Source organism: Osmerus mordax, chromosome 24 (genome assembly GCF_038355195.1).
Source record: "Osmerus mordax isolate fOsmMor3 chromosome 24, fOsmMor3.pri, whole genome shotgun sequence".
NCBI classification, from domain to species: Eukaryota; Metazoa; Chordata; class Actinopteri; order Osmeriformes; family Osmeridae; genus Osmerus; species Osmerus mordax.
In genome coordinates, this window is record NC_090073.1 from 1,927,327 (window position 1) to 1,942,746 (window position 15,420).

General features: G+C 44.0%; 2 protein-coding genes across 3 annotated transcripts; both read right to left on the reverse strand.

Moving 5' to 3' along the window:
• Positions 1–690: 690 nt before the first annotated feature.
• vamp8 (vesicle-associated membrane protein 8 (endobrevin)) lies at positions 691–4,872 on the reverse strand. The gene is made up of 3 exons (XM_067228420.1): positions 4,694–4,872; positions 2,925–3,083; positions 691–2,591 (listed from the first exon to the last, which is right to left on the reverse strand). The coding sequence occupies exons 1-3, from the start codon at positions 4,706–4,708 to the stop codon at positions 2,400–2,402; spliced, it is 366 nt and encodes a 121-aa protein (XP_067084521.1). The 5' UTR covers positions 4,709–4,872; the 3' UTR covers positions 691–2,399.
• A 738-nt stretch (positions 4,873–5,610) lies between these two features.
• ncaph (non-SMC condensin I complex, subunit H) lies at positions 5,611–12,479 on the reverse strand. Of its 2 annotated transcripts, none has more exons than XM_067228057.1 (18): positions 12,359–12,479; positions 11,549–11,765; positions 11,361–11,451; positions 11,073–11,165; positions 10,650–10,767; positions 10,406–10,560; positions 10,094–10,283; positions 9,878–9,960; positions 9,156–9,349; positions 8,556–8,701; positions 8,049–8,158; positions 7,599–7,718; positions 7,401–7,508; positions 6,959–7,090; positions 6,768–6,878; positions 6,569–6,645; positions 6,220–6,295; positions 5,611–5,913 (listed from the first exon to the last, which is right to left on the reverse strand). In XM_067228057.1, exons 2-18 carry the CDS (start codon positions 11,758–11,760, stop codon positions 5,854–5,856), a joined length of 2,076 nt encoding a protein of 691 aa, XP_067084158.1. In that variant the 5' UTR covers positions 11,761–11,765; positions 12,359–12,479; the 3' UTR covers positions 5,611–5,853. The 2 variants fall into 2 exon arrangements, with proteins under 2 accessions (XP_067084158.1, XP_067084157.1); XM_067228056.1 differs by having other exon boundaries at positions 6,569–6,648.
• Positions 12,480–15,420: the final 2,941 nt, after the last annotated feature.

Consider the following 15,420-nt stretch of genomic DNA (forward strand, 5'->3'; position numbering starts at 1 on the left):
CAATTAGCCAGGTTTTGTTAGAGCGCATGAAAGTCCTAACTCTACCATATTCATAGACAGCTGAGAGCGAGTTGAACTGTGTGACTGTCGGTTAGGCAGATGCCAGCCATCTTGTGATGATGCATCAGGCTGCTACAATGGGTCACTTCTGGGAGGCAGCACAAAAAACACAAAGGACATGTTCACCAACTTTCCCTCCCTCTACAGTGCAGTGTCCAGAATGTTGTATTCACATCCACATGACTCATATCAAAATGAATATGTCCTGTGACTTCCTGTTTGGTGGAAACAGCCCCTAAACCCAGAGTATTAATCTGTTGTCACAGGAAAACTGAAGGTTTGGTCATCAGAGAGAATAGTGTTACTTGAATACAACACGTTCTTATTCATGCTTTGTTGAAAACCCATGTCAGGGTTGAGTCATGTATACCCATTAATCTTTGTGTCTGAGGACAATTGATCTCAGATCAACAGTAAAATACTCAAATAGTTTCCCATTTCAGAATGATACCATCCATTAACATAAAAAAAAGAAAGTTTTCTCCATAAGGCCATTAGAACCTTTCCCTTATTTCTAAATGTTATTTTTTCCTCTGATGAGAGAAACAGAAAGTACACGGAAATACCAAAAGTACCCTCAATACAATTTATTTAATAATTGAACCACCAGCAATAATGAATGAAAAGCAGTCTGCATCTATTATTTAATTGTCTCAAATTCATCACTGTTTCAGGCCATTCAAATGGTGATCAACGCAAAATACAACAGAGCCAAATAAGTAACACATGAGTGCATCACATATAAAGCAATCAAGAAACAAATGAATAACTCATTGCTTGTTCTAAAAACAATCCTTCATTTGTAATGTGATTAAAAACTGCTCATCTATATGATGCGTTTGTGGGTAGGGGGGGTTGAGTTTACAGCTGTTATATTTAGTAAATAGGAGTCAACTTCAACTTTAACTATTGTAAATTATAACTATATACATAACATATCTCAAAAGATGTTTGTAAAAGTGGCAATAGATATATAATTCCCTAACAAACTGCATTTACTTAATTACATAGGCAAATATGATTTGAATGGAAATATATGCCATAAAGTGGCTTTAGGTACATATACTGGTTAATTGATCTGACAGTTACAGCTACTTTCATGAGCAATATTTTATTTAATCAGTTGCGAGAGCAACATGGAACATGGCCACCAGAGGGCGCTATAAGCTTGTAAAAGAGTCTAAAACTAGAAAATGTAACCCTTAATCTCAAATGTACAGTATTGTCACTGAAGGGCTTGTTCACTCTGCCAAATGGATTAAAAGCCTACGAGTTCTGTAAACATGGTCTCTAGCAGTGATGATGTGCTTTGGCATTCATTTTGGGAAGGGCATAGCTCAGTGAAAAGGCAGGAGGAATTGAAGGCTGAAAGGTATCTACGATCTTTTAGTATCCTACACACCCTGTCCCCAGTACCTGACATCATTGAAAATGATAAAAACACTTATCTAAAGAAAAGAAAAAATAAGTAAATATATGACAAGTGATCATGTCTAACCCACTTTTGCACAGCACAAACCTCCATTCCTGTACCTTCATCTTTTGGAGGCTTCGACTGTGTGTCCTTCACAGAAGAGCCTGCATCTCAACATACATACAATACCTCCAATCACATCAACCGCTGAAAACAATATACACAAATTGCTTCCAAATTCTCACAGAGCTCCATGTAAGTAGGCCTACTCAGTGCCTCTCGCTTAAAGTGTGGACTAAAAAAGAAGAAGAAAAAGAAAAGAAACGCAGTTTTATCACTTCCTCTGCATTCACTGATATAATGACCTGTGAAGCCCATGCATGCAACCATCAATTAAATTTGATTGGGGTTTCAAAAGGAACGGGCTTGAAATTTGACAATATTTACGCTGCACACATATCTATGTTTTGACTCAGAGGCAGGGAAATTATATGAGACTCATGAAATAGTTTAGTGACTCAGTGAAACAGTGTTTCTGTCATTATCAGTAAGAGTTGGTGCACGGGGTAAAATATATAATCTATTTTCAAACTGGACAAGAGTAGGGGCAGTTATACATTCTTGGGCATAAGGCCAAATGTGCAAATAAGTTATTCACAAATGTAGGTTATTCATCAAACCCAGCACACATCACAAAGATCAGAATTCATTGTAAAAACACATATGATTTAGAGTGCAACTGTGGACAACAGTACCTAGTCAAGTTAGACTGCTGACTTTCTCAACGAGATAGCCTGCGCCAACTAAATAGTGATGGTGCCACTATGATTGATGTATGTACAGTATTTGTGTATATGTGAATATCTGTGTATTTTGAGGTTCTGTGTGTGTGTGTGTGTGTGTGTGTTTGACAAAGAGAGACTGGTTAGGGCTTGGTGGGCGGGATGGTTGGGGTTACAGGTCTCACAGGGGAGCCGGTGGGGATGACTCCGGTGGCCAGGAGGATGATAACGAGGATGATGATTAGGACGATGACCACTATCAGAACTATGAGCTTCACATTCTTCCACCAGTATTTGCGGGCTACCTTCTGGGACGTCTGCTTGAAGTTTTGGGCCTGCAGAAGAGAACGAGGAAGGAAGGAAGGGGTGAAGAGAGGGAGAGAGAAATAGAAAAAGGAGGAGAGAGAGAGAATTACCAGACACACTGAACAATGACCATATAGCATAAACAGGTTCCAAACTCCCTGCAATTTATAGTTTAAGCAGGCAAAACTTTTTCAACCTTCAGTGACCAACAAGTAAATACAGGATTGAACTCATATTACGGGGGACATCGTTTGCCGTCAGAAAGATGAAAAAGCAGCAATTCAGGTTAGCGGACACAACGTTGCGACGAGGACGAGAGACAGAGGTGTGAACGCGGGGAAAGGCGTGCTTGCGAGACTGACCCCAGCTTGCAGGTCCTCTGACTTGCCCATGAGGTCATCGAGCTTCTCAGCCCTGGCCAGGATACGGTCCACATTCTGTGTCATGATGTCCTTCACCCCGTCCACCTGAGACTGCAGCGTCTTCACCTTGTCCTCCTGCACCTGCTCCTCTCCCCTCTCCTGCTCGCACACACACACACACAAAGGGAGAGGGGGAAGGGAGAGAGAGGGGGGTAGGAAGTAAAGAGAGAAGGGGACAGAGAGGAATAGAGAGAGCGAGAGAATTTAGATCAGCCATTTTAAACTGTGCAGACGTTTTTAGGCATTTAGACACAGGCCTACATGTCAGCACTGTCTAGAATCTACAGACCAGTAAGGTCTGATGAGGTACATTAGGCAGTGAAAGTTGGAAATGGTTTTTGGTGTCGGTGTTCTCCCGTCTTGAGATTGACAAACCAAACAGGTTCTGCTACCAAGAGTATTTTATAATGATGTGAAAAGCACAACATTGTCTGACACCTATCTTCAACTATCTGTGTGGAAGGGAGAAGAAGGCCCTGTCTCACACATTGCTACCTGAAATGCTATATTCTAGTTGATACAGATGCATGCACTGGTGTGTGTGTGTGTGTGTGCAGCATCCCCTCCAAGTCCCATGAGCTTAAAAAAAAAACAGCCGTCTCCAGGAAACAGACAACTGCTGCGTCACCAACTGACTACCTCCCTCCCTTCCCCCGCCATCTCTCTTTCTTCCATTCTTAGTTTCTTCCTCTCTAAACATGAGTCTCCTCCTTCCCTGCCTGCTTCTCTGCTGGCACCAGGCTCTGCTGGGGCCTGCTGAACAGTACCCTGCTATCAGATGACAACTCACACATAGAGAAACGGTGCAGGACAATAACAAGTTCACGGATGTAAGAGGAACAAACGACATTAGTACCAAATAGTATCCGATTAGAATACTTGAAAAGCAAACTGAGTCCTAAAAGTAATCTTCGGTTTAATAATCAGGACTCAATATTATCCTATGGGTCTAGCTATAATCTGTGAAAATGCTACATATACACACACATAAGTGTGAAATAGTTGAGTTCAACATAGACATTTTAAATAAGATTATGATGTTCGAATCTGAAGCATGCTCTGTATGCCTAGCCAAAGAGAGATATGTCTCATTTGAATAAACAATCTTAACTGGCTGAATCACATTGCAGTCAGGAATGCCGCAATTTGCCTGTGTGGACCTATAGCAATTTATGGCAACGTACATTTGATCACGGCATGACACTTTCTACATTAATATTCTATATTCCAAAAAAGAGTATTTAGACATTGATAGTACAATGCGGTTCAAATGTTGGTTATGCACACCTAAAGTGAAGAAAGAACCTCTACCATAAACATTTAAACTTTGGAATTGGGTCAATTATTTAACTATCAGTTGAAAAAGCAGGGCAGAAACAGTTGATGTTCCACCTGGCTGTACAGGTTAGTGAGGCCTGGATTTGGCTTTATAGGCGAATGCAGGTGGCTAAATTTGAACAACTAAATTATATAAGTAGGAAAGCTACATTGTTCCGCCATTGTTGCGACTTCCTGAACGTACATGTTGAGCAAAACATCTAAAATGTCCTTCTGAACGAGCTAATAGTTGTCACAATAAGATCTTTTTTTTCACGACGTCAAAACTTGGACGAAGTTGCATCTGACTTGGTGAAAAAAAATAGATTTATGGATTAACAGACTGCAAAACAAAAGCCAGCACAAGAAGCCCGAACAACAAGAGTACGTACCGGATCAAAGTCCATTTTGACCGTAAGCAACCTGTCTCCTTAATGCGTCCTGGACTTATAAACTTCTCCACGAGCTAAGTAATCAGTCTTTAGAACTTCTTTATCGATTACGCGAGACTAATGTTAGCTCAGCAGTCGATTACATTGACGTTAACTTCCTGGTCATTTTCTATCTCGAAGTACATTCCACCGGTTTGGCCCTCCCCGTCCACTTCCAACAACCTCCTGGCGAGGGCGTTGGGACATGCACCTGTCTCAGGTAACCGTCCCTGACAAGAAATGCAAGAATGATCTAAAGTTGCTAAATAACGAGATTTTAAAAATCCCCACTGAGACCTCATGTCTCTACCTCTAGCCTCATGTAGGGCTAGAGGTGTCAACTCAGCCCCATCACATCAGTCATTTTAGGCCCAGTTTCCCAGACATTGATTAAGCGTAGTCCAAGACAAAAAACGTTTTCAATGGAGATTTTCATAAAAAAAATGTTTAATCCATGTCTGGGAAACTGGGCCACTGTTTTATCTGAAGATACAGCCAATTACGTGTTTGTCGTGATTGACGAGGAATATTTGACAGTTTTAGAAATCTTAGTGCTAAATCAGTCAGTGCATCATTACCGGAAAACATGTTACCTAAACCTGAGAGGAATCAAGCCAGGAAAACACCTGTTCCAGCAACACTCCTTATGTGAAAAAACAAACATCATTTATACGGGTTAACATCTGTGACTGACTCCACCCTGCCGTTCAGCGCCTGTGGTAATTAAGCCCCGCTGACGCAGTCTCACCCACAGGACACTGCTAACCCCAACCAACCGGTTACAGATCACATGATACTAGAATTCGGTACATGTTGGTAAAGCAAGAACTATTTAACTACAAAATTAACTGGTGCACAATAGACTGGTAGAAAACACATTGACAGCACATTTTATTTTTAATATGTACACATTCTTTGTGAACTGAGAGTGAAGCATCTACACATACTCATAGAAATGACACATTGCAGTAAAACACTGAAGAGGCCAAATATAAAAAGGAAAAAGGGTGTGTTTGTGACACGACAGCATAGAGTTAACTATTTAGGAAACACAAAAAGGGCAAAGAGAAGAAGTCTGAAGAGAATCTTCACATTTTTAGGTCCAGTCATGGCTTTCCCTTTTAGTGGCCCTGCTTGATGACGATATCTGACATGTCATCCACCTTTACCAGTTCCAAATTCTGTGAGGAAAAACAAAGAGATAGGAACACAATCCTAGTGAGGCTATCATCACAAGGCACTTGGTGTAGAACAGTGTCTCTCAAACCTTTTGGGCTTCTCTATCCCCTTTTCCTTATTTCTGAATCCAAGTACCCCCTATACCCGTATTTATTTTATATAAACATGTATTTTACCCATATTTACATGATTTACCCTCATATTTTTCAATTTTCAACTTTCTTTCACATACCACCTGTACCTCTGCATACCCCCATAGGCGTACCCCATTTAAGAAACAGTGGAAACACTGGAACACCAGAACTCACCTTCTCGTTAGCCAGGTGTAGCAGGGCAACAAAGGCGAGGGGCACAGACAAGTTCTGGGCCATGGTGGAGGGCAGTCTAGGTGATTGACACAAGCAGAGACAAACAGCCGTGTTAACGCTCCATTATTCATCTGCAGGCATGTCGTGTCCACCATGCCTTTAAGCGAGTAAACGTCTGACAGGTTTACATGTCCTCCGCTGACAGCGGGGCTTTAAAAGATGCATGTCTGTTCGGGCTCATGAAGAGCTCAACCAGAACATTCTCCCCCATCGCTGTGTTCTATCCCCCCATACAGAGTAGCAGACAGTCCAAGAGGAAGGCTCCGAAGAGCCTGCTGTTGGTAGCTACCTTTGAAGCAGGGTCTTTGTAGTCTGGCTGAAGACTTTCTCCCCGGTCACTTCTGATGTCTCCGCATTCTCCACCTCCTGCTGGAAACACAATGGCAAAAGTAGAAAAGACCTAACAAGTGATAGCAGCAAAGACTTATTATTTGCTAGCTGAAGCAGTTACTAACTGGAGAGGGAAAAGGGAGCTATTGGAAACGAACCTTGGCATGTTTATCTGGACTGTCGGTTAGAAGATTCCACATGGTGGTCTTCAGTCGCTTCATGTCCATCTTCTTGGCAGTCTTGGCGTAGTTAATCTCGATCTTGTTCACCTGAGGGGACAGACAGAGTCTTGTACATGCACGCACACGCACACACACCCACATCCACACCCTACCCTACCCTACCCTACCCTGTGTGGCTCTGGCACCAGGTGGTCCTCCCCGTAGGTGAAGTCGTGGTCCTGCTCCTGTGAGGAGGGGGGCATGGTGTCCATGGAGGGCTGCATGTCATCTGGACCCTCGTCCTCGTCACTGTCCCCACCCTGGACAGAGACAAGCCATGAGACGCAGGGATATGGGGGAGAGGGCGGTTAGGGGGAGAGCAGGTTTAGGGGACGAGGAGGAGGAAGAGGAGGGTTAGGGTGGAGAAGACGGTAATGCTGGGAGAGGAGGAAGAGGAGGGTTAGGGGGAGAGCAGGGAGACGAGGATTAAGGGATGAGGAGGGTGATGCTGGAAGAGGAAGAAGAGGAGCAGGCTCTAGGGACAGCTCGCGAAGGCCGCGGCTGACCGAGCCTCAGTTGCATTTGACCGAAGCAGTCAAGTACACACACACTGAGGACATGGGAGCTGACCTGCAGGCCAGGGCAGAAATTAGTTGTGTCATTGGCGTTGTTGTAGTCGTAGTCCCCGATGCCTTCCCCAAGCTCTCCAGACAGCCTCTTCTGGCCCTCCTGACACAACTGGCAGAGAGAGAGAGAGACAGTTAGCCTCCAAAGTTAGGGGGCGCTATGCTCCCTCAGCGCTGATGTTGCGTAGGAGTCAGGACTCACTGTGCTGGAGGGCTTGAGGCTGAGCTGGGACAGGGTCTCTGGGGGGAACTGGAAGTCTGCTGGGAGAGTGGTCTTCTTGTTGCTGCTGCTCAGGGCTGACTTGGTGTTTGTGGTGGCCGCCTGGGGAGGAGGGATGGAACAGGAGAGATGTGATCATGATGGCCGCTCACAGCCGCTTCACTGGAGTAACTACTGTATTTATTTGACAACAATCCCACAGGATTTCCTTGGTAGTAACAAAACAAACAAAAGGTTTGTCCAGGTGGTTGGCCCAGCTGTGGGACTGAAGACTGAAAAGGTTGAGTCGACTGCATAGTTAGTGTGCTGTCGCCATGGCAACCGTTTGGGGAAAAAAATTATAATTTCCCTCATGTGCAAACAGCATTTGGTGCAGTGCAAATAGAAATTTCCACCAGAGTCATATCTGTATTAGGAAAGAGGATAGCATACTCTAGTGGTGCGAAAGTAGGTGTCAAAGTTCACGTCATCATCGTTGAAGTCAATTTCAAAAGCCTTCTTGGGCTTCCTCTTGCGAGCCTCCTTCTCGGGCACGTGGTCCTCTGAGCAGACCGGATGAGGGGACAGAGAAAGAAAGCAAACTAGAACGTCAACAGCAAGTATACATACTCTAAGATCCAGGGGCAGATCTAGACATCTTCACCTGGGAGGGTAGGAGGTAGTTCAAGGGTGGCGTGGAGGGACGGTGTGGCTCGATGCCACCATCAATTACTATAACACCGTAGCTTAAATAATGCCAACAATAACAATATTAATATCATTGAATGAAATGTAATATAATCTAAAAGATTATATATTTTAGCATGGGGACATTGGGATGGCTTGTCTTTTTTGGAGGGGTGGCAGTGGCCACCCCATAGATCTTCCAGTGCTGAGATAATATCAGATGCTGAACATGCACAAAGTAGACACAGTCCTCATGCATCACCCGCTACTCACGCTTGTGTTTGGGTTTGAACTGCCAGTAGCCCGGGCCGGCCCAGGTGGCCATGGTCCTGGGGCTGAAGTAGGAGTACTCCCTGGGCTCTGACGACAGCTGCAGGCACATGGTAGCTATGTCCCCTTCTCCGATGGGTATCACATCCCTAACAATGCCGGTTTGAACAGAAACGGTTATGAGCATCAGTGAGCCCTTATTTAGCCTGAAGCGCTAAGGAATCGGTTGGATTTTGCCGCTTCCTGCATGCTTTTCCAGATAAGCTGCTAACCCACTGCAATAGAATCCAATTACTTTTGCGCGATAAGTGACACACTTTTAAAAGCTTGTAAGCCCTTGAAAGTAGGTCATCAACTGCAGTGGGACTTTACTGTAATGAGACAAACACTTTCCCTTCTTTCATCACATGGAACTGGACGAATCCGAGAGACTGACTTAGAACTGTGACTTTGTAGACAACTCTTAACCCATTGCATCTTAACCCAGAGAAACGGCGACCTCAAGATAAAGGTTATCGCTTGTTTCGATCTGACACCGCAAAGTGCCTGTGAACCATCTGGTCTCTTCCTCCAGGCAAGTCTGGCAACAGAGTGAGGCCTCACCGTCCTCTGTGTGGCCCCGCGACCTGGCAGCCATCTTTGTGCTCCTTGGAGCCCTCCCCATAGTCCTCCTGGCCCTCGTAGTCAGCATCGATGTCCTCGCCAAAATCCTGACACTCCTCCTCTGGCTCCGCCTCCGCGTTCACGTCAAACACATGCTCCCCCCGACTCATCTTCTCGAGCAGTTGGCTTGTCGCCTGCAAACAGGGGCCGCGCGGTCACACAAACAGAGGCACCCCTTCTAATGTTCTCTACGTAATGCGAGTCATTATCATACATCATGTATGCCTATGGAAACCTCCTCTCCTGGAGCTGGGCCAATCAGGCGCCAGGATTCCACGACTTATGGCTCGTTCACACCAAGGACGATAACGAGAACTTGAACTATGACGGTAACGATATTTGAGCCCACACCAACCTCAGCAATTAACATCTCAATGTTGTCTGCCATTTTAAATGCGCGAGGATTTCAATTTGAATGGATTCTGCTTGGTTGTCAGTAATTAATCGTTCATCAGCTGAAAATATAAATAGTTCTGAAAGTGACCCCAACGATATTGTTCCGCTATATAGTTATATATCTATATATTGCTATATATCGTTGTGGTGTGGCTATTCTTTAAAATATAGAAAGATTTTTAGACCGATATCTTTATTGTTCCATTTCTCGTTATGGTCCTTTGTGTGAACGGGCCTTAGCTGTGCTGGTTGTGTGGGAGGCCGACCTGTTCTGGGTCCCAGCTGGTGAAGGAGAAGTCTTCGAGGGATGGGCAGATGGAGTTCTTCTCCTGGGAGTGCTGCAGACCACCTGGGGAGCCACAGTCACCGAGACGTCATATAGAGCAACACAGTTACAGTGCAGACAGTTGGGGGGGGGGGGGGGGGGTGCATAGAGCAACAGTTACAGTGCAGACAGTCAGGGGGGTATTGTCGTCTCCTACCCAGGAAGGGCTGTGCCGCTACACGCTGGCCGGTGGGTGGGGGGGCACGGGGGCGGGACTGCAGCAGGGTCATGTGGGAGGGGAACAGCAGCTCGCAGCGGCTGTCCTCGCTGAACAGCACCGACAGGAACACCCCCGACGTGCTGCTCTCGTCGAAGGAAGAAGCCATTCGCTGGAACATGGGGTCCACCTGACGACAAACACGACTCTGGGTTAGCCAGCTGGCTAGGAACCTTCTCCTGGAGACCGGCGCGCATCCCACAGCATGCGAAGAGGCTTTGTGAGAAACTCAAGATTTTAGCCCCGTCTCACCTCGCATTTCCTCTCAGACTCTAAGCTGTTGATGCTGCTCAGGTTTTGCTCCACGGTCTTTTTAGGAGGCCTCTTTCTCTTCACTGCCTGCTTGGCAGCCAGCTCTCCTGCTGCGGACCCCTCCTCCAGCTCTCCCTCAGCCCCTGGTCTTTGCTCTACGCGCACACACACACACGTCAGAAGCTGAACCAGGACACAGACGTGTAGGAGGACCGGTGTGAAGCCTATCCCCAGAGCCTCTTACCTTCTCCAGGCTTGGTCTCGGCTCCCAAGCCTCCCAGCACCTTGTAAGCGTCTGCGTGGACAGCGTCAACTCTGACCGCATAAATCTTAGTGCTGGCATCCAGAGTACCAGCTGCTACCTGGTCACACAAACACAGACACGTTAAAGGGCTGGTCACACGAATAAATGAAAGGACACCACATTGGAAATCAATGCACAAAATTAGCAGCATCCACCAGCCAAACTCTGTTAAAATATGCAAGAGGCTAGTAGATTTTCTATAGTCACCAGCCAAAATAACTATGGTAATCTAATGAGTGGCTGGTCAATTTTTTACATTCCCTAGCCAGCTAGTTTGTAAATAGTAAGTATATGTGTTGGCCTAGAAATTATAATAAATAAACATGTCTTGCGTGGTGAAAGAAGAAATGGAAGGAAACATACCTTGAAGTTAGTCAGCTCAGAATCCTTCTGTTTGAGGATTTCTGCCATGTAGTCAATCAGATGCAGGCCAAAGGCATTCTTGGTTGTTATTTTCTACAAAAACATCCCCGTGGGAATCAGTACAATTACATCTGATCTAATAACAAAACAAAGTGAATATAGGAGTTGGTGTTCAAATAGCTAGCAGAGCTAAAATGACAAATCCCCCCCAAAAGAAGGATGACAAACTAACCCACGCTTGTTGAAATGTGAGACTTGAGCTTAATACGCATTTGCATGCTGACTCACATTTTCAGTGGAGAGTTTGATACAGGTGGAGTAGTGCTCAGAAATCTGTGCATTGGACATCTTGGGCACTGCAGCAGGGGTTCCTGTGACACTGAATTTAAACACAGGGGTTACGAATGTCTGAATACATGTATCACCTGTCAACATGTAGGAAAGGGGATTACTTTGAAGGAGGACATGTCCAATACCTATGACAGGCAGAATCATTAAATGAGGTGTCACTCGCGGCTTGCAGATCAATGACGCGGGATCTGCGCCTCTGACGCCGCTCTAATTCATCGTCGTTGCCGGGGAAGGATGCGAGGAGAGGGGCACTGGATGTAGGGGGTGCGCCCTTTTGCTTCATCGACGGGGAGGCCCACTGACGCACCCGGGAGATGGGTGTGGAGGATGCGCTCATCTTGACTGTGGAGTGAGGGTCGTGGTGTTAGCAAGCAACTTCGCATATGATTAAAATGACCATCCAGCTGTCCTTTAGCTGAGACTAGCAGCTCTATAGCTCGCTCAGTGAGCTATGAGTGTCCCGTTGGCTATGTGTTAATTGTATGCACAACGTTGTCATAGCGAGCCTATCCAATACAAAGTATATACTTAGGCAAGTTCATCATGGTTATCAATTGGAACCTATTGGTAGTTTGTTTAGATGTAAACAAAATATTCTGCGTGTCAATTGCTGCCTGGGTAGGAAAAAAAGGGTACTTACGGACAGTTATTGTTGCAGGACTGTTAAAAACTAGTAACATTATACGTAACAGTTGTGTGACAAAATCTGAAAAGTAGTATGAAACTAGCCATCTAGCTGATATTGCCTCTAACAAGGTGATGTTTGTGAACAGCGGATAGCAGAGTAGCTAGAGCTAACTAGACTAGCTAACGCGCTAGAACAGTACCATGTCCTTAACCACACTCAGTCAGCAACGTTTCTGCAGTGCTAGCAACAGTAGTCTAGTTTAACAAGTTCAGAATAGCTGTATACTTTTGTTTTACGATTATCTTACCGCAATTTAATCCAGACTGGTAGAAGAGTACGTTTTATAGTAAACGCACTTGCCCTAATTCAAATATCTTGTTTTCATCAAGTTGGGCTGTTCTTCTTGTTCACCTTTTGAAAAGTAGCGCCGAACGGTTTACGTACGGAACGATTACGCCATGACGTCGTCGATGTGACCCCATGAAAAGAAGTAGAGATACCTTCATCGAGGGAAACAATTAGGCCTTCATTGTAGGAAATAAATCACTCTTCAGCGAGCAAAAAATCTTAACAATCTTGGTTAAGTTTTTATGTCTTATTTTTGTGTGGTTTGCAATTGGCACCCGATTCGTTCCGGCAATTTTATTATTTTAACTCTAGTAAAAAATATCCATAACTATCTTCCCAAATATTTTTTTTCTGTTCTTAACCTTAATCCTGGCTCAAACTATTAGCTTTTTTTGTACAGAATTATTTTATTTTATTTTGCTGAGTTTGAAACCAACACCCAATTTTTTACTTAACCAAGAAAAGTTGACAGGAACGCGATGGGCACATGCTGATCGCCGTAATAGTGCTCAAATTGCTTCTCAAAATTAGGAGTGCTTGCGGAAAATTGTTAACCTCTTCAGAATCCTGTTAAATTTGCCTGAAAACGCCTAAACAGCATACCCAAAGTAAATTGGAAGCTGTTCTTGAACCATTTGGAGTACATGCATGTAAATGATCTCTTTTGAAAGCTGACACTCTGAAGTTATGTCCCCTGTTGTCAGGACCCCTGTCAGTCCTACTAGTGTTGAGTAATAGAAGCTTGAACACAAGGAAAGTGAAAATTTCTATTTCCGTCTAGATTTTGTTTTGAAAACAGAGGCCTGAAGAGGCCTAGAGGTGGTAGGTATTAGCTGGAAGACTAAATTGGACCACAGGTTGAAGCCTTACCCAATTCAAATCAAAAGTCAAACATAATACCACAATATATTCATATTTGACACATGTTTTTATAAGAGTACATCCATTCATTTTCTAAAAGGGCCTTTTGGAGACTCCAAAATGACCCTTTGTAACCAAGGTCAAATACTCAGGATAAAAGGTATTATTTTTCATAATTGTTATCTCTAATGAAAGGTGGTACTTAGAACTATCATATATAATAGCTAAATCCCTAATTAGTATTACTGAAACACAAAAATTGAAGCATGAACACATTGGAGTGCTTTATCTGATTCCCAGGATTGGCGCACAAAGAAAACTGATTCTTTCAACCCTATTGCGCAATCGACTTTTATTTTGACGGCTCCACAGACACATACAAATGAGGTATTGGCATTTTCAGCTAGCTTTCAGCTACAAGGCTAACGAGCTCATTTCAGAGCCAGCTGAAGCCAGTTCGAGAAATTTGTTTAGAAAGAGTGTGGGGGGGGGGGGGGGCGGGGGGGGGCAGGACGCACAGACCTAATTGGCTTTAGAGGGCTGTCAACGGGGCATGGAAGGTCCTATTGGGTCAAACAAGGTGTCAATCAAAAGGGGAGGGTTCAACGGACATTTTGATCCCTCCATATCGTATTTTCTCCGTTTCTAACCGGAGGAATGTGCACTTTTATCTGAGCAAGTTGTTTCTTCCGTCGGCTAACTTGCATAATGAAACAAAGGATAATGGCTATTCATGAACGTAAAACATTGTATTTGGAGAATTACTTTACATGGTTAGATACTTTGAACCCTTGGGAATGTACGCAGATCAAGTTTTGATGTGTTGGTTGCATACCTGGACGACACCAAACCTTTGAGGGTAAGTAGAGACGTTTGGCTTTGTAAACATCACCAAAGTGGTGACTGGACAAAGACGTTGACTAAACTTGTTGTTGTGACTCGATCTTGAAATGGTTTACATATCTACAAGCACAAGAATCGTAGCTTTCCAATGATGTATAACATGTGTAGCGTCTAAATATATTTGTTAGAATTTAGTGCGTCGTAACTGAGGAAGGTGGGGGCAGCATTTTTGTACCGCGGGCGGTACAGGAACATCACAGCGGTACCATTTTAAGATTCCACTAGATGGAAGTAGTGCACACAAGTACTGTAGTCCCATAGGCCTATGCGATTTTTAGCATATTTAATTAGGAATCATTCATAACACAATTAGCCTGAATAAAAAATGGTAGAACAATATGAACAATTATGATATTCTCTCTCTTTGTTGACTCTGATAGCACATCCCCGTTTGACACAATTCTGTCTTCCATTACTTCCATTACTCTAGTTCCTTTCAATCTCATAGGCCTACCTATTACACCATAGCATGTGCCTATTTAAACATGCCTCTTTTCTTGAGCTTCCATGAAAATAGTTTATTCCTTTCACAGTCATTTTTACTTGAGGTGTATGACTGTACCTACACTAATCCCCTCCCCTGTAGTGATGTATAATGTAGCTAACGTATCAGCAGGAGAATTGTTCAGTGAAATATGGTTATGGAATCCATAAAGAAAACACAGACACATACATACACACACACACACACAGACACACACACACACACACACACACACACACACACACACACACACACACACACACACACACACACACACACACACACACACACACACACACACACACACACACACACACACACACACACAGTCACATGAGAAAGATGGGTCAGGGGCTACAAACAGAGCCATTTATCTCCAACAGGACCACTGGCATATTAGAATTCACGCTCTTGTTTTGATTTGTGGTGTTGTTCTTTGATAGGAGATAAAAAAAGAGCCAGTGATTATTACACAAACCATATATCTGTGTCCGCCATCTCTTTGCTCCTGTGTTCTGTTAGCCATCGACCACACTGTAAACATCATCAATGTTTGCAATGTTAGAACGAGCGAGGATTGTTTGGTGTAGGGTCAGTGCAAACTGTATAATTATATTATTTACATTAAGTACATTAGCATGTATTATTTTGGGATGGCCAGACTTACAAAAGACATCCAGAGTACAAAGACATCCAGAGTACAGAGACAACAGCAACAGTTAAACTACTAAATCCTTATATGCCCAAAGTACATTTTTTTTGTTTCTGATCAC

Coding starts and splice junctions, on each gene's coding strand:
- vamp8 (XM_067228420.1), bottom strand. Junction 2,592..2,924: donor CAGAGGACCTGCAAGCTGGG/GTCAGTCTCGCA, acceptor TCTCTTCTGCAG/GCCCAAAACTTCAAGCAGAC.
- ncaph (XM_067228056.1), bottom strand. CDS start 11,760: ATGAGCGCATCCTCCACACCCATCTCCCGGGTGCGTCAGTGGGCCTCC. Junction 6,879..6,958: donor TGGTGCCAGAGCCACACAGG/GTAGGGTAGGGT, acceptor CTGTCCCCTCAG/GTGAACAAGATCGAGATTAA. Junction 6,296..6,568: donor ACAAAGACCCTGCTTCAAAG/GTAGCTACCAAC, acceptor TCAATCACCTAG/ACTGCCCTCCACCATGGCCC.